This window comes from Eptatretus burgeri, chromosome 14 (assembly GCF_056783735.1).
Source record: "Eptatretus burgeri isolate ZD-2024b chromosome 14, Ebu_testis_v1, whole genome shotgun sequence".
NCBI lineage: Eukaryota > Metazoa > Chordata > Myxini > Myxiniformes > Myxinidae > Eptatretus > Eptatretus burgeri.
Genome location: NC_140974.1, coordinates 10,300,963 through 10,319,249, shown reverse-complemented (window position 1 = coordinate 10,319,249; position 18,287 = coordinate 10,300,963). Strand labels below are relative to the sequence as shown.

The 18,287-nt window shown below is 41.4% G+C and overlaps 1 protein-coding gene across 7 annotated transcripts in view; it reads right to left on the bottom strand.

Annotated features, from left to right (window-relative positions):
* Positions 1-918: 918 nt before the first annotated feature.
* LOC147012640 (CYFIP-related Rac1 interactor B-like) overlaps positions 919-18,287 on the bottom strand; it is a 28,642-nt gene continuing 11,273 nt past the window's right edge. For 6 of the 7 annotated variants that reach the window (XM_085853670.1, XM_085853668.1, XM_085853671.1 and 3 more), the window contains exons 2-12: positions 16,367-16,426; positions 16,055-16,145; positions 14,915-15,036; positions 14,569-14,674; positions 14,274-14,410; positions 9,461-9,538; positions 8,812-8,925; positions 8,366-8,445; positions 6,591-6,717; positions 3,907-3,977; positions 919-2,670 (exon numbers count right to left, since the gene is read on the bottom strand). In XM_085853670.1, the coding sequence (XP_085709796.1) occupies positions 2,601-2,670; positions 3,907-3,977; positions 6,591-6,717; positions 8,366-8,445; positions 8,812-8,925; positions 9,461-9,538; positions 14,274-14,410; positions 14,569-14,674; positions 14,915-15,036; positions 16,055-16,127 (978 nt within the window). In that variant the 5' untranslated portion in view covers positions 16,128-16,145; positions 16,367-16,426 and the 3' untranslated portion in view covers positions 919-2,600. The remainder of the gene's footprint in view (positions 2,671-3,906; positions 3,978-6,590; positions 6,718-8,365; positions 8,446-8,811; positions 8,926-9,460; positions 9,539-14,273; positions 14,411-14,568; positions 14,675-14,914; positions 15,037-16,054; positions 16,146-16,366; positions 16,427-18,287) is intronic. The other variant, XM_085853666.1, reaches the window with a different exon arrangement.

Here is an 18,287-nt window from a genome sequence, read left to right as displayed (position 1 = left end):
TTCCCCAATCCAAAACCATGATCTTTTCTTCCCTCATTAACTCCACCTAAATCCCTCCTCCTTCCAATTTACCCTCCTTGGAGTTTCCTTCTGTATCCATCTTGTCCACCCTATGCATGCACGTTTTGCATCCTGTTTTTGTCTGTCACATCCTGATCTGTTAACTGCAGAAGCTCTTCCACAAGCCTCGACTATTTATATAAAATAATAAATAGATCAACAAGTTATCTTTCACGGATGTTTTTAATACTTTTAGCCCCCTGAATCAATACCAGCTCTACCACTCCAACCGCTTTGATACGAGGCTTCAGAACCACTTCACATCCAGGCTTCATTCCGATGCAGCACAAGGATGCAGGGTAGCACCACTGGCTGAAGGCACGGGTGTGCCGCTGAGGCAGTGCCCTCTTCTGGTTAAAGCTGGAATTTGTAATTTGTTCAGGGTGCCGGCGAGAGCTCACCTACTCTTCGCGAAAGACACCATGGGATCTTTAACATCCACCAACTAATACCGGCAGACGGGACACCCAGTTCAACGCCCATCCGAGGGACGACACAGCCATTCATGAATCACCCTGCCTGTGAAACTCCAGGATGACAGTTTATATGAGTAGCTGAGTCGAGATTCAAACCCAGGTGAGACACCTTAAGAGGAGAGCATGCATACTTATAGGCCATCCTGTCAGGCCCACATCCAGGTACAGATTTACGACTGGAGTCCCCACCTTGATTTGCATGATCGAATATCAACCAAAACATTTTTACTTCTTCAAAAGAAAAACCATTGACAGAACTGAAAAGGCGGCATCAGTATTCGATAGATCACAAAGAACAAGTAGAAAATATATTTTTTAAAACAAGATCTCACATTGCAAAACCCAGTCACAAATCAAAAGGATTGAACACACACCTTTGGTCTGCACTTAAGCCAAGATTATTTTTTATTTTGGTTTTAGAAAAAAGAAAGAAAAAAAAAAACAACACGACAGGAAACATCAATATTCTTTGGAACATTTCAATGGGATGAAATGTTTTTGGCAAAAAAGGCACAAATTCCTGGGACAATCAAACGGACATTATACAGATTTGTAATACAAAGATAATTGTACACATTCTAACAAATCGATACCAGCACGTGCCTCCGGCACGCACGACAAAGGCGAAGCGAATGCTCCTACTCAAAATATTCAAGTCGTATTTCGTACAAACAAGGCAAACAGCATTGTAAAGCTTGCGGTCTGAGGCACAACAGAACACCAGAAAAGACAAACATTTAGATAAACCATTTGTTGAGAATTATGGGTAACAATAACAACAAACCCATATATACCAAATCAGGCTACTGCTGTGATGAAACTGGTGCCACTTCCTGAATCAAAATGTTTATCAAAACCTGATACAGTATCCAGTTTATAAAAAAAACAAAAAAATTCTTATCAAAATAATCCCACATTCCACTTTGACAATCAAAGCTGCACATCAATGAACTAACAAAATGATGTTCTCACTTTAGTGGGGACATCACACCCTTGATGTGAAGGGTGTCCGATGGTCTTGGGTCTGGGTTTCCTTGAGCTCTGTTAATCCCACATACACTTTGCAAGCTCAATATCTCTCTCCCTTACTTTCTCTCCCCCAAGCTTATGTAATGTCTTCCTTTCCGCAACACCACATTTATTGAGAAAGGATACAATTATGTACAGCTTGTTATGGACACCAAAACACATGGCACGTTGTATGAATGATATTATTTAACTGTTCAACAGGCACCTTTCTTTGTACCATCAGAGCGAGAACAGCCCAGGAGTGCTTGCAATTGATCAAAAAAACAAAACACATTACTACTAAAATAAAATAAAAACTAAATCAAATGTGAGAGAGGGAGAGATCGGTGGGCATGGCCGATTACTGGAAATCAAACTCAAGGACTTAAACCACACCTGTCAGGATCAATCCCCAAAATCATTGAAAATGGTTTACAAATGTTTCTTTACATTTCTGCAGTGGTCTGCACTGGTCTACACTTGACAGGATGTTCCTTGTACCTGGATAAATAAGTAGAAGTAGAAGCAAAGGTCACTCCCAGAGCAGCAACAGTCACACCAAACAACCTGGTTTTGCAGTTCACCAACAGGTATAGTGCATCAGCTTGTAATCTTTATGCATAAATGCACAACTTTGGAAAATTTCTTCCAAAGAAATGACACCATTGATCACAAAAAGATAAAACTAACCAACGCAAAACCACAATGATTCCATCGTTTCCCAAACAGATCATGTATTTAATACTAGCTTCTACTTTTATATTTTCATCTTCAATACCAACAATTGAACATCACTTCCAGCATGTAGAAATCAAAACAACACAGTAATCGAGGCAGTTAAAACAATATGCATAGGCTTTAAAATAAATTGACTTTCTCCAAGGCAAAATTCCCATCAAAATGATAGAAAAAATATAATAATTAAAAAAAACAAAAAAAAAAACAAAAACGTAGTTTGCAGGAAGGGCATGGCTTGCCCGACGGATGGGCGTGGCTCCAATATACTCTGGACGGTAGAGACAAAACAACAAGAAGTGGTGGGGCTCGCCTTTAGCTTCAATTGGCTTGTAGCATGGCCCGCAGGTGCTTCGGTGTGGCTTCATCGTTCAAGTGTTTGGTTGTGTACCTGGATTAGAAAAACAACAACACTTAATCAACATGGTTATGGTTTTATTACCTCCTTTCTAGTCAATGAACGACCCATTTTATCGTTGCAAAAACCACCTTAAAAAACCACAGCTTTAATGGGAGAAGGTTTGGGGGGGGGGGGGGTGACACTAGGATGATCTTGGGTGTAATGTCCTATTATTGTTCATTTAAGTGTAATTGTCATTAATGCATATGTCATTTCCCCCAAATATTACATTATTGAGATCATGGTAATTTATTTGATGAGTCACATTCCCATGCTGAAACAAGTTTTCATTGCTTCAGTGGTAAAAACCATACAAGTGAGCAAATCTGCCTGCCCCATGAAGAGTTGAGATGGTCAAATAATGTTGTGTCATCAGGGGGCTGAAACAATTCGTATGATCAAAGAGTATGGTGATTGGTTGTGCTCTGTTGACCCTTGCTCTAAGGTGGCACATCAAGACATTCCAGGTTGTTTTATATGAAGTTGGGGCTCCGAGATGCACACTGCAGATATCTAATACCTATCTCCAAAATAGGTGCTGGCAGGGTGGCCTAGAAGTATCTGAGCTTTCTCGGCTGGGTTCAAATCCCAACACAGCTATAAACTGTCATCCCGTTGTTCCACAGGCAGGGCGATTCAACAATGTGTGTGCCGTTCCTCGGATAGATGTTAAACTTTGCGTACCATCTGCCAGCATTAGTCGGTGGACATTAAAGATCCCACGGTGTCTTTCGTGAAGAGGAGGCGAGCTATCGCCAGCACTCTGAACACATTACAAATTCCTGCCCCAACTACTGCTGGGAAGACAATGGCAAACCACCCAGTATAACCCTTTCCACGAAAATGCTTTGGCAACACCGACATTCCAGAACAGAGTAAGGTACATCAGAATCCAACAGACAGCACACTGTCCTTGAACTTACGTCTAACACACAACATGGTATAACGTGTGCCGTCAAACTTTTAGACTTTGGCGAACTCACGACAGTATTTATTTAAAAACCTATAGTGGGAGTGTTGTTCAACATGTCACACCAAGAGAGTTTGATAGAGGCATACGCTTTTTTGCAGGATGAAAATAAGTCAAATAAGCATCCTGGGAGGAGTTGTGTCACAAACCTATAAGGGATTATTACAAAGTACACACCATATTCATCGAGCATCCTTTGGCAGTCAATTCGGTCAATTTATTGCAAGTGCTTCACCCACGTGCTGGTGAGTACATACCGGAGTGCATTCAGCAAGCATTCCACACTGGGGGCAGGTTGCTCTTTGATCACTTTGATACAGCCTTTTACCTGGACACAGGAACAGATATATTTACATCATAATGATATTTTGAAGTCATAACGGCAATGTTTGGGATCACCTTCAAAAATAAAATTGGTGCCATTATAAACTCTCGTCGTTTTGCTGCATAGGCAGTAGCTACTAAAAACATAACGGTGATGTGGCCCCACAAATAACTTTATTATTAACTAGAGTAATTTGACTGCGCGCAGTCGACAGGTATGCCTCCGCTTTCCCGCACAAACACTTGAGTTTTGACATATTTGACCCTTGACCTTTATCATATCTGGCCCAAAATCTAATCACTTAATTACTCTGTCTAACTTTACCTTTGTACCAAGTTTGATGAAATTCTGTCCAATATTTGAGTTCGGGCGTAAACAGTAAAATTTCAGAGTTTGACCTTGACCTTCATCACATCTGGCCCAAAATCTAATCACCTAATTGCCTGTCTTACTTTACCTTTTTACCAAGTTTGATGAAATTCTACAATTTGCTTCTTGAGTCATCGCGTAAACGAAAATCCGGACGGACGGACGGACGGACAGACGAACGAACGGACGGACAACCCGGAAACATAATTCCTCCAGCACCCTTGGTGGGGAGGCATAAAAACAAACAAACAATAGAACTGCCTTTCCTGAAGCTCACCTGGATCAGGAGAAGAAACAATCACTCAAACCCCACGCAGACTCCCTTCGACCCTGAATTTTTTTAATGCCGTGAACAAACTTTGGTACATCAGGGTGATGAAGGTTGTGGTCAAATTTCAATGAAATTTTTTTGTGTGATTTAGGGAAGAGCAAATACTTTTTGGGGAGGGGGGACGTCAACCCTCCCCCCCCCTCCCCGTAGACTCCCTTAATGAGTGCAGATTTTGATGCAGTCATTACTCTTTGGTACATGACAGGTGATAAAGGTTGTGGTCAAGTTTCATCCAAGTTGTCTGTGTACTTTTGGAGAAGAGAACAAATACCAATTTTGGAGGGAGTCAAAAAAGCCCCAGTAGACTCCCTTAATGAGGGAAGATTCTGATGCGGTCAATAAACCTTTGTTAAGCATCACATATGAAGCTTGTGGCCAAGTTTCATCAAAATCGTGTGTTTGGTTCAACTGATAATGACTGAAGTGTTTACGGACTGACTGACTCGCTCAACTACGGATACTGCTCGATCGCATAAGCTCAGCTGACTAGAGTCCAGGTGAGCTAAAAATGATTTGTATAATCCAATGTCTTGAGGGCTTGATATCAAGTTGATGTCCATGGTAAAGAAACTAAATAGGTCAAAAGAAACAAATAAACAAGAAGAAGACGTCATGCAGAACACGACACTTGCAAAATACAGAAAACAAATTTGACCTCAAACATAATTGCTAGTTGAATTCAATGACCAAATATGCAACTCCTCTTCAAATTTCAAGTAAATCGGATGAAAATTAAGGATTTTAGAGATACCACCTTGGTACCTTAGAGATACCATACTTTAGAGATACCTTGTTGACCTTGAATCCCAACCCAGCTATAAACTGCCATCCCAGTGTTTCAGTCACGGTGATTCAACAATGCATCGTCGTTCTTCGGATGGATGTTAAATAAAGCATTTCGTCTGCCGGCATTAGTTGGTGGACGTCAAAAATCTCACGGTGTCCTTTTTGCGAGCCATCACTGGCACCATGGCCAAATTCAAAATTGCTGCCTTAACTTCCTGAGCCGGAGTGGCGACACAACTAGGACTGCAGCCTAGTAACTGCTTCAGCAGCACCAATGCCCTGCATGGAATATGGTACATGATGGTGATGAAACCTTCCTTCATATATGATAATGCAATTCACATAACCATAAATCTCTCAGTAGAGATGACCTAAAAAGGGGAGGATATTTGATGGTTTTCTTGCACCCAAGAAACTGAAAAAGGCATTTAGAGGCTTTCCCTGGCTGAGTGTGAACCCTGTACAACCCAACGAGCAATGAGAGAGTAGATATTTTGATTTAGCAAAAACGGCTTCTTCACGGCATTCTCTATCGATGACCTCTTATATAGTAGCCTGGTGTTGGCTTAGCGGTAAGGGTGGTGGCTTGAGATCCTCGGGTCCTGAATTTGAGCTCAGTTTTCCACTGAATTAACACCAGGGGGTTGACTCAGTCTGTCATCCTTCCGAGGTCGGCAAAATGAGCACCAGTATACTGGTAATAGGGGCACTGCATCAGCAGCATAGCTGCGCCCTGAATCAATGATGCAACAAGCAGCCAAAAAGGCAGCACACAATGGGAACCCCTTCAAAGTTTCTCCTTTGCCGACACTCCAAAAAGGCAGATTTCCTTCATTCTCTCATTTATAATTCTCCACTTCCGGTCACATGCTGTTTACAGTCTCCTTTGAAAAGCTAAATCATGGGAGATTAGAGCATGTACAAACAAACAGTACAGATACAAAACTAAAAATAAAAAAATAGTTGCTTCTTTAGCAAGGGTAAAAATCAGCAAAGCAGTCAGCAAGTGGAGTCCTCAAAATTCCAATTCAAAACAATTGAGGTCCCCAAAAAAGACTTGTAACAATGTTATCCTTGACCACCATAAAGTGGTTCTGGTTTTGAAGAACACGAAGGATGGATGTACTCACATCGATCTTGGAGGACTTGGCGAATGCACCGACAGGATGGACATGGTCGTAAAGGATAATAACCCCCACCATGACGCGCAGGCAGAAGAATGCCGTATCCTCGTTCATGAACCGGTTTTTGTACTCCCTAACACAGAGCGTTGTACAACCGAGCAACGGTAAATGGAGAGGGAGGGGGGAAAGAGCAGGGAAGTGACATCATGAGAGAGAAGGAATCATTTACCAAAGTCAAATGGACTCATTGAGAAAAACCTAAAGGGACTTTGTCATCCGCTTTCCAAGATTTCAATGTTCATTATGATGCAGACAAAAACGCTCCAATCAGAGCACGTTGCACGACGCTCCGAAAATGCAATTATAACCGCAATGAGGTTGAGGGAGATGCTGACTCGTGCCGTTGTGCCGCTCTTCGAACAAATCATGATTGTTTGGTGATTTGATGTAATGTCAAAAAAAAAAATTCCGAAGTGAAATAACTCTCTGCATGCACGTTTCCCAATACGTAGAGATCGCACATTTCTCCCATTCTGTTCGTTGTGTTCATTCTCTTATTACGACTTGCAGTTTTCGTTTCTAATGCTGTCATGTAATCTGTTGTTGTGAGTATCAATGTTTGATTTTACTATGAACGGCCTTTGACTTCAAGATCAAAAACTACTTGGCCAACTTCCCTTGAATTTTGCACAACTGCTTGGGATACATATTGGCAGGTGCAAACTAAATTTGGCCACCTACCCCTCTCCACCTGCCGAGGAGGATGGAGAGATGATTCTAAGTTAGGGTGTATATTAATATTTGTGTAGCTTTGTTGGTACCTTTAAAAAAACTAAAAATAACCTATCACATTGCTTTATTGTCTCATTTACTCTGGCTTGACTGACTGACTTTCTATCCCAGGTAAGTATCAGCTGTTTCTGCTCTTTGGTCACGGCTGCAGTTGATCTGAATAGAGATCACCTCTCCCTCTCAACTGGAGTCTCTTGACTCACATTTTGGGACAAAGTTTGGGACAGAGTTTCACATTGTACACACAGACGCGATTGTCCAATAGTCACACTCCGACCTATACGGCCATGGCGTGAGTAAACATAGTTCTGTACGACAATTTTTTTTTTCTTGTAGCTCAAAGTTGAACTCGTCAGATATTCATTATAGGAAGCTCTGTGCCAAATTTGGCAATTCCAGCCATTCTGGTTGTCAAGTTGTTCTGCCAACACACATACAAGCCCACAGACACAGAACTGTCGTGCCCGGCTAACAGCCATGGCATAGGTAATAATGTGTAACATTTTCATCAAAAGAAAAGAGATCCTACTTTTAACTATTAAAGAAAGTAACTGTTATATTTAAATTTAGTTGACCGTTTTGTTTTCTACCATTCAACGTTCAAAATTCTGCAGAATCAGAAGAAACCCAATTCCCACCCATTCCTGACATCCTCAACCACCACCCCCCCCACCCTCCTCATCCTCCACCACAAAAACATCAACAATCATGTCATTGAAAACTAGCAAATAAAAAAAAGGAAGCATGATAAAAGATAAGCAATGAAAATTGCGATGGGCAAGTGTTTAACAGCTTCATCTTGACATCCAACGGTAACGATAAAAAAATGGGAAACCCCTTCGATTCTGACGGATTGGTACAAACAATGGGATTATTGCGGTGGTGCAGTTGTTGAAATGAATCTCAATTCAAAAGGTCAGAGCTTGGTTTACTGAACTAAACAAGCGCAGCGTACAAAAGATAAGGCAGGCAAGACAAGGCTCACTCACGGTCTCTCCAGCATGACTTTGCAGACACTCGACATCGTGCTAAGACAATCGGTTGTGTTGTCAATGGACAGCGACCTCGTCTAGGGAGAAAACAAGTACGACTGCAAATTATACAAATGCCAAAAGAAACGTCAGGGTAAGCTTGCAAAATTTACCAAAGCACTGAACTATTTTTATTCTTTCCTCTGCGGAAGTCAAGGCTCAAGGAAGAGTTGACATTGGTTGGTAGGTTGACGGTGTGACATATTGTGGAGAAAAAAACAATTTGCACAGGCATGCAACAGCACACCAAGCAGGCAGGAAAAGGGGTATGTGGTGAGGGAGAGTAGAAGAATCACAGGAATGGGTATGGGGCACACTACGAGGTGGCGATGGGCAGCGATCCGTAAACTGGACAACAAATCCAGGGACAAGAAGAAGCACATGAGAGAGCCAAAGACCTGTACCTCTGTGACAAACTTCATCATGACATCCGTTAGCTTTTTCAGCATGGGTGTGGCGTTAGCGTAGAAGAGAGACATTTTGTTGGCCATCTCGCTATTTACCTCCACTTCCTCCATCTGCAGAAAAACAAAAAAAACAAATTAGAATCACAGTCAGGAGCGAATACGATTGTTCGTGGAAATAAACCGAATTGCCCGTTTGTTTTTTTTCCTCCCCCATCGGAGCACGAGTCGCATGAATCTGTGAACCGAGGTTCAAATCCCATATTGCCTTGCTGACTTTCACATTCACATGAAAGTACACTGTGTTACGAAAGGGACGGGGCCAGTCAACAAAGCGCAACACACCACTGAACGAGCACTCGCACTGGAGGAATGGTCCCAATACTTTTAGTAACATAGTGCACATTACGATCTCATTCGGATCTTAATTATACCTCACCATGTCCTTGCTGACAATTATTTGCACACTTGAAACTCTTCTGTGAGCTTTGTTATGGAACCGTTTCACCACAGTGGCATTATACCAAGTTATAAATGTCTCAGCTATAAATATTTGTTGGCCTCTGAGCAATTGTGTTTTTCAAAATGAACAAAATAGCCATTTGTACATGGATACGTTTCACAGACACCACGCACAACACGCTCTCACATCAACACTGCCAATCCTCCTGCGTTGAAGCACTCTTCGGTAGAAGCTGAAGTCATTCTGGATTGAGGGATTTGCCATCTGCAAGATATGTCATCAAAACATCCATTCATCCAAAGAAAACAAACTACAAGTTGACAGCATTACCATTAGTAGTTGTGAAATGAAGAAGCAATTAAAGGGTACAATACAATCAAATAGTAGTACATGGTGACAATAGCTGGGGTTGGGGGTGGAGGTGGAGGGGGGGGGGGAAATCGAGAGGGCCATAAAAATATTCATTCACTCCACCTAACCAACTTCAATAAAGTAATAATAGAACAACCAGCTTGACTACTTAAGAGGGAAACTCGTGGAACACAGCAACCACATGCCAAAGATACAAATTAAACGGAAGACCAATAAGGAACCTGAAGAAGTAAAGAGCAAAGATGGAGTCATCAGGAGGAACCTAGATCGGATTCGGGTTTCAGCCGCTACCACTCAACCTTCAAACCCATCCAGGTGCAGCCAAGTGAACCTTACAGAAAATTTCTGTAAATTCACTTCTCCTTAGAGAGATAGATAGATAGATAATTTACTTCTCCCGAGAGAGAGAGAGAGAGAGAGAGAGAGAGAGAGAGAGAGAGAGAGAGAGAGAGAGAGAGAGAGAGAGAGAGAGAGAGAGAGAGAGAGAGAGAGAGAGAGAGAGAATGAAAGAGGAAAAAGCAAGAATTAGAATGAATAAAGAGAATAACAACTAAATAAATTAAAACTGGTAAAAAACCAGTAATCCCAGGCTTCAAGGCGTGCATCCGACGTCAAAGGACTTTAATTTGCACTGAGTCTGCAATGGGGTCTCGCTACGGTGTCCCTAATGTTATATCAATGAAGGATTGTAAAGCCAATAGCAATAAATGATAAAGAAAAATCGAGGCTGGACAAATTTTGAAGTCCCCAAAAAAGTCCAATAACTACATATTTGCTTTTTAATGTAAATGGTGAACTTGTAGAACGTTAAAATATCTTCCAGAATGTGAGGTCACTATAGCTCTATCTTCTTCACTTTTTATTTTACGACATGTCAAAAATGGGTGGTTTTAAACTTTGGGGGGCTCTGGGGCCTCACTGATGTAAAATACAGACATAGTATAAACATATTTGGAGTCCACTGTTTATGTCCTATCTAAATCTGTCATTAAATTTTTTCAACTCTCATTTGCATATTTGGCATATTTAATGAGGCAAATCGGCATCATTTTAATCATATAAATTATGTAACAATTTCGACCAAATTAACAACTTAACATTCCCATGGAATAGCGCAAATGTGTGCAAAATATTGAGGCTGTCGGGTTATCCCTTCTGGAGAAGAAGATGTTTTTATGTTTTGGATAAAATCCAATATGGCCACCATATCACGTGACCAATGTCATCAAAATTTTCAAAGTATAAACTTCAAGTGGAGAGTTATTATGGTGTTAAGTTTCATTGAATTTCATCTTACGACATTTCAAAAATGGGTGGTTTTAAACTTTGGGGGGCTCTGGGGCCTCACTGCAGTCAAATACAGACATGGTATAAACATATTTGGAGTCCGCTGTTTATGTCCTATCTAAATCTGTCATTAAATTTTTTCAACTCTCAGTTGCATATTTAATGAGGCGAATCGGCATCATTTTAAATCATATAAATTAAATAACGATTTTGACCAAATTAACAAATTAACATTCCCATGGAATATCGGACAGGTTTCCAAAAGCTTGAGGCTGTTGGGTTATCTGTTCTGGAGAAGAAGATGTTTTTAGGTTTTAGAGATAATCCAACATGGCCACCATACCACGTGACCTACGTTATGAAAATTTTCAAAGTATAAACTTCGGGTGGAGAGTTATTACGTTGTTAAGTTTCATTGAATTTCATCCAACCATTGTTTTCATTTTATGACATTACAAAAATGTGTGATTTTAAACTTTTGGGGGCTCTGGGGGTTCACTGGGGTCAAATACAGACATAGTATAAACATATTTGGAGTCCCCTGTTTATGCCCAATCTAAATGTGTAAATTAAATTTTTTCAACTCTCATTTGCATATTTAATGAGGTGAATCAGCATCATTTTAATCATATAAATTACGTAACGATTTCGACCAAATGAACAACTTAACATTCCCATGGAACATCGAAAATGTGTGCAAAAGTTTGATGCTGTCGGATTATCCGTTCTGGAGAAGATGTTTTTAGGTTTTGGAGAAAATCCAATATGACCGCCATACCACGTGACCTACGTCATCAAATATTTCAAAGTATAAACTTCAGGTGGTGAGTAACTATGGTGTTAAGTTTCGTTGAATTTCATCCAACCGTTTTCCCTCCAGATCCGCCACAAAATCGGTCAGTAGAATAACTATAATAATAATAATAATAATAATAATAATAATAATAATAATAATAATAATAGTAACTAAAACAAAAGGGCTTTCAAGCCAGCTTGAAGAAGCCCTAATAAATAGATGAAAATAAAATAAAAATTAAAACTGCTGGCAGTGATGCCGGGGACCGAGACACCCCGCTCTGATTGGACGATTGAGCAATGACATCATTGACAACGGCAGGCCAGACCCGATTATGCAAAGTTTGAACTCGATCGATCGAAAAATGGAGATGCATTTTAAAAGTTTTCCTGAAATCCAATAAGGCCACCATGTCATGTGACCTATGGCGTCACCCTTAGTTATAAATTAAGTCAAGTGGTACACTATAGGTGGTCAAAGTTTCAGGTTCCTCTGATCAACGGAATACCTGGAGGTAAATACAACATTCATGGAATCATTATCCAGCGTTGATTTTTTTTTTTTAAACTGCCGAGACAGCACTTTTTAATTTTGGCCACTGCACTCTAAGTAGCTTGAAATAAAAATAAAAAACGAAATCAGAGAAAGGAACGTTCTTCGCCCTCAGGTGGACTATATGTATACCAAGTTCCAACTCAATCGAAAAATGGAGACGCAGTTCAATGTATTTCATGAAATCCAATATGGCCACCAGGTCACATGACCAATGATGTCATCCTTAGGATATGCACCAAGTCAAGTCATAGTTGGTCGAAGTTACAAGTTCCTCCGATAAACGATGTGGCCTGAAGGTCACCAACAAATTTCATGGAATCATATTAATCATAATAATAATACGAGTAATTTCAAAAGAGTACCTTTCAGACCCCCTAATTAGAAAGAAATGTGAAAGGAACAAAGAACAACTAGAACGGCACTCAGGAGAGCGCATACCTCCGCCAGGCTAAACAGTTTATGTTTTGTATCCCACTGATTGGCTGGATCTGGAGCCAGGCCTTCACCAAAATCGAATCGACTTGTGCTTGTCACCTACCCAACTTGTCCACCGAGTTTCGTCTGTTTGTGAGCAGGGTGTCTCAAAAGGTTATGGATGGATTCAGACAGACAAACAGGTGTGAAAGCATCATCTCCATCCACCTTCGGTGGCAGAGGTAATGATATCTGAGGTGATCTCTGTACAGTAGACTTTCAATACACATGATCAATGCATGCAAATAACTAGATCGACACGCATGTAAAAATGCCAAAAAAAATAAAAAATAAAAAAAAAGCGAAATTTTTTTGAAAAAAAAGTTGCAAAATTTTGGTTTTTTTTCTCTAACAATTTTTTTTTGGGAGGGGGGGTTAGAAATCACTTAAAACATGTAGAAATGCAAAAAAAAAAATTCAAATATTTTTTCAAAATGGCCACCATATTGGACTTTGGACCAAGTCCAAAATCTAATGGCATGATCCTGGGACCATACCTAATCCCCCCACCAAGTTTCGTCGAAATCCGTCGAGGAGTTTTTTCCGTAATACTGTTCACAAAGAAACAAACAAACAAACAAGCAGTCATAGACTGGTACTTACGAAATCGTTAACTTGACCTCTGACCTTGTCTAATAAAAGCTGTCTCGAGAGAAGGTAGCGACGAAAACCAGAAGTTTCTACGATGATTCTGTACCAAGCCATCAAAAATCGAATGTTTGACCTCACTGTGACCTTGACCTTTGACCGATTTTGACCAAAATCTAATCAGCACTAGCCATCACCCTCCTGAATCACGTGGTGTAATTTGACATTGGTAGCTTCTTCCGTTCTCGAGTTATCGTGCCTACAAACAAACACACAAACACACACACACAAACAAACAAACACAGAAACAGATGATGGAAGTCATCAATATACTTAGGAAACCTTTAGATTTCGTAAGTAACAAACAGACAGGGGTGAAAACAGTAACCTCTGTCCATCTTCGATGGCGGAGGTTAAAGATGTTGGGAAGAACCCAGACAGATAGATTTCAGCTGTCACCGCCCAGGCTCAAACGCAGCATCATGTACAAGCTACCAGCATTCAAATATGGTCAAGAAGTAAAAAAGAAGAAGTAAAGAGCAAAAGACAAAATAAAGAATCTGGACTCAAATCCCACACCGAACTTGCAAGGTTACCTTTTACAAAGCCGCAAAACAAATTCACCCTTTGGAACCAGAATTCCCCAGAGAAACAATGAAGCAGGCTAAAAGTCCAATTCCTGCAAAGGTCACCATCAAATTCCAGACATCCAATAAAAGTCCAATTCCAGAAAACAGGCCAAGGAAGAATAACGGAGGTCCAGAGAGCTGGGAAAATATTGAGCAGAAACATCACCATCTCTTCCTCCCTTTTCCATCTCACCCTCCTCATCATCATCATCTTATCTCTCTTTCTCAACAACTCCCTCTACCTTCCCCAATATCCCCAATGCTGCCCCCTTTTTCTCTCTCTCCTTCTCTCCCTCACCTTGAGCTCATCAAATTGTAGGGTGAAGTGCAGGATATCTGCAAACTGCTTAGCAAGAGCCTGCTCTCTCTCAAGGTGCTGTGTGGCTGTAAGTGGTGGACATGTTAGCGCAGTCAGAAGGCTCTGCAGGGCTCCCTCTGTGAACAACAGGCATGCAGTGGGCTGGTGTCGCAACGTGGAAAGTGCAAACTCGGTGCGAATAGGATAACTGCCTAAGCATTCCAATGAGCAAAATAATTTTGCACAACCGATTGTAAACTAGACGTTTCAAAGAAAAACATAAAATAAAACTCACCTAACCTGACGGAGAAATCGTAAAAACTTTTTAGTTTCGAGACAAGAGGACAAACCGCCTCCCAAGCCTCTTCCTGAAGTCTCTCACTGCTGGCATCTGCGATGGCCTGGTGGACAAGGCAGCGGTGCCAATAAGTTTTGGTCCCGAAGTTTAAAATCGCTGAAAAACTCCAAATGGAAGATGTTATCCCTCAAAGAGGTGTTTTGCTGTTCAGCAAATACAATGTCATCAAAGCACGCAGTTCAAGTGAAGTAATAATCAGCTGAACAAAACACGTGAACCACAAAACATTCAATAACAGCTGAAGAATGGAAAAAAAAATTTTGGCCAAACATTGCCAACGTACCGCACGTATCTCTATATTGGCAGATTGGTAATTTTTTAACTCGAGAAGTATGCTGTCTGCGTCCCGTAGAACCGCGTCCACAAGTTCCCACGTCTCCTGCTCACTCTCCATAGGTCGGGCATCTGTCAAGGCAATTCCCCATCCACGCGTGTCCACAACATCCCATAACAATCAAATGGACTGACGGAGTGGGCTTTTAAAACTGAGTGTAAACCAGGAGCAGGATGGCCACCTTGACACAGTCGTATCATTTTGAAGTACACCTACAATGGTCCATCAGTGTGGCACAAGCACCCCGATTCTGGCAGAATGTTCGCGTGCAAAATATGGAAGCAGTTCGTTATACTTTTCCAGCCAATGAGAAGCACGTGCTTAATGAACAAATGATAGTGAGGATTTTGTGGTTCTGGTAGGTCTGGTATTTGCACATTTCGATGATGGGGACATCTTGGCGAGGCCTACACGATTTGGCGGAATTCAAACAGGTTTTTGAACCATTTATTATATAACATACATATGGACAAGAGAAGGGGGGGGGGTGATTGGAGAGAAATGAGGGTATGGAGTGATACAGAAGTTGTCAGCAGATAAAGGAAAGGTTTGAGAAGCGGAAGGAACAGGAGCAAAGGGAAAAGGCACATGAATGAACAACAGGGGCGTTTGGTCAAACAACTGTCGTAAATAAGACATCCAGGATAAAACCCAGAGAGGACCAGTTTAACAAGAGGTGGTAGTCCTTGCAAAGTGGTGACGATTCTCTCTAATGAAGCTTTCAGTGTATTTTAGGGAATGGACAACATTCGGATGTTTTGAAAAGCTCCCACGGCATCGTGCTTGAGGAGCATATTGACCGATGCAGCCCACGGTTGAGCAGACAACTCAGGGGAACTCATTCCAGCACCCTGCTGCTGAAGATACCTCTGCATCAAGCTGGCCATCCTGCTCCCAATCTCTACCCATTGCTACGCTTCTGAGGAACATTATGGTGAGTGCAAACATTGTTCTTCAGACTGTTACAAGAAGTCTCCACAATTTTACCAAAAATCCCCCAAAAAACAGCCAAACAGACGAAACGTCGAAACCATCAACAACTTCACAACTCTGTATCTCACACGTAAAGAAACCAGACGAGTCACTTACTTTCAAAGTCCAAGAAGAAGTTTGGTCCCTGGTAAAGATCGGTGCAGGTCAGGACTTTTAGGAGATTTCCCATGGTAAGAATGGAGCAATTCTACAAGGGCCAGATGTAAACAAGTAATTCATTACTTTCAGGGGAAAAAAAAACAAAAAAGCTGACTTTCATCGGCTGTCTTCCATTACTGGAGGGAACAATGAATGGGCAAGAGAGCAAGCAGGTAATGAGTAAGTAAAGGTGTCAGGCAACATAAAATAAAATACCAATGAAACCGCCACCTCCTACCCCACGGAAAAAAAAAAGATCTCAATACTTACCGTTAAATAAGGATTGCATGCAGGTCGTATCCAATGGAAGTTCAAAGATCCCTGAGTAGTCTAAATAGAACAAGGACAACATATTACAACACTGAGAAAGTAACAATGACTATGGTAGAACTCGATTTACCATCAACCCGTATTCATGCAAGTTAGCTGACAGGGTAGATCGGAAGTCGCGTCATCGGCACCGAGTCGTCTTGTCTTGGTTCAATTCCTGATCGGACAGACTATGTCATCTCGACGCTTCACAAGAAGAGCATTGCATCAAAGAGTGTGTTGCCCTTCAAAGAGAGAGGTCTTAAGCTATGTGCCCCTCTGCTAACATCCCCTGGAGGGTTTTAAAGATCCCACGGTACCTGTTGCAAAGAGTAGGCCATGATGCATCGGTACTCTGGAAAATTTCTTAATCTCTGATCTAAACTATTGCAGACTGAGACAGAGTCGCAACCTGTCTTGGGATGATGCTCAACCATGAAAACGTTCAAAACTTGCAGTGGGCAATATGATGCCCTGGATGCAGAGTGTGGTCATGATACGAAGGTCTTTAGGCATGGCGGTACATCCAAACAACAAATCAAACGAAATGGACTTGAAAAGACCCAGATAAAATGCCAGCAATGCCAGCATACAGTGCAACTTCCACTTGGTTGGTACGACATTTTGTACAAGTGACACGTGGAAGTGGTCCAACTTGCGGTCAGCAATCCACATCTCACAGCAGAACAGAAAATGCTTAAAATCAGTCGAAGCCTCTCGGGTACAAAATGGGCGACAAATTTTTCTTTTTGTGACGACTTTTGCAACAAGAGTTGCATGCAAAGCCTGAGCACATCGCTTGGTTCTCAGGCGGCCATGCAGTCGCTTTGGGAGATATCTGTTAAACGAAGAAAAAATATATTCCAACTAAACCACAATAATCACACAGATTGTTAAAACAAGTTCGAATTGTGAACATAGCCCATGGGAGTTCATTCGTACAACTCTCAGGTGAGCGATAGCACGGACGATTACAGTTTTGTAATTTGGTAAGATTTTCATCACTTCAGAAAAAGAAACCAGAACACCTCACAAGAGTGAGGCTAGTTTCATGTCATCATTTACGACTCAATTTTGTGTTGGGCATCGCCCAGCGCATTTAATTTTTACTTATCACAATTTTAAGAAAATGGGCCGAAAGGGCCGTTTCTCGGCCCAAAGGGCCGAAATCGCACTTTGGGCTCAGTTAATGCCTGGGGAATGGTCTCTAGAATACACCTGTCAAGTTTGGTTCGGTTCCGTTCACAAATAACCGAGAAATAACAAATTTTTGAATGGGCCAAAATGGGCCGTTCCTCAACCCGAAGGGCCGCAATCGCCCTTTGGGCTCAGTTAATGCCTGCACATATGTGTCTAGTGTATGCCTGTCAATTGTCATCGAATTCTGTTAACGAATAATAGAGAAATAGACGTTCTAATGAACTGTACACAAGAAAAGAGAGAACGCGAGCGGCACTTACACCCCGTGGGAAGGAAGACCCCACGGGGTAAAAAAAGAAAAAACAAGAAGCAATCAGGCCATCACGATTAGAGTAAACCGAAAAGGTCAGGTCACTCTTTAATCAATAACACAAATAATAACTAGAAGGGCACTCGGTAGGGCGCACACCTCCACCCTGTAATGCCTGGTCCACGAGAACATATCTGGCCCAATACATTTTTGAGATATCGTGCTATATATCGTTTTTGGCCCGATCTCTCAATGGTGAAGAATCACTTTAAAAATTCCAGTAGTCGGATCCGGATCCGGATCTTCACCAAAATCTAATCAGTTTGTCCTTGTCACACACTGAACCTGTCCACAAAATTTCATCCGGATCCGTCCACAACTTTTTGAGATATCCTGCACACAAACAAACAAACAAGCAGTCATAGACTGGTA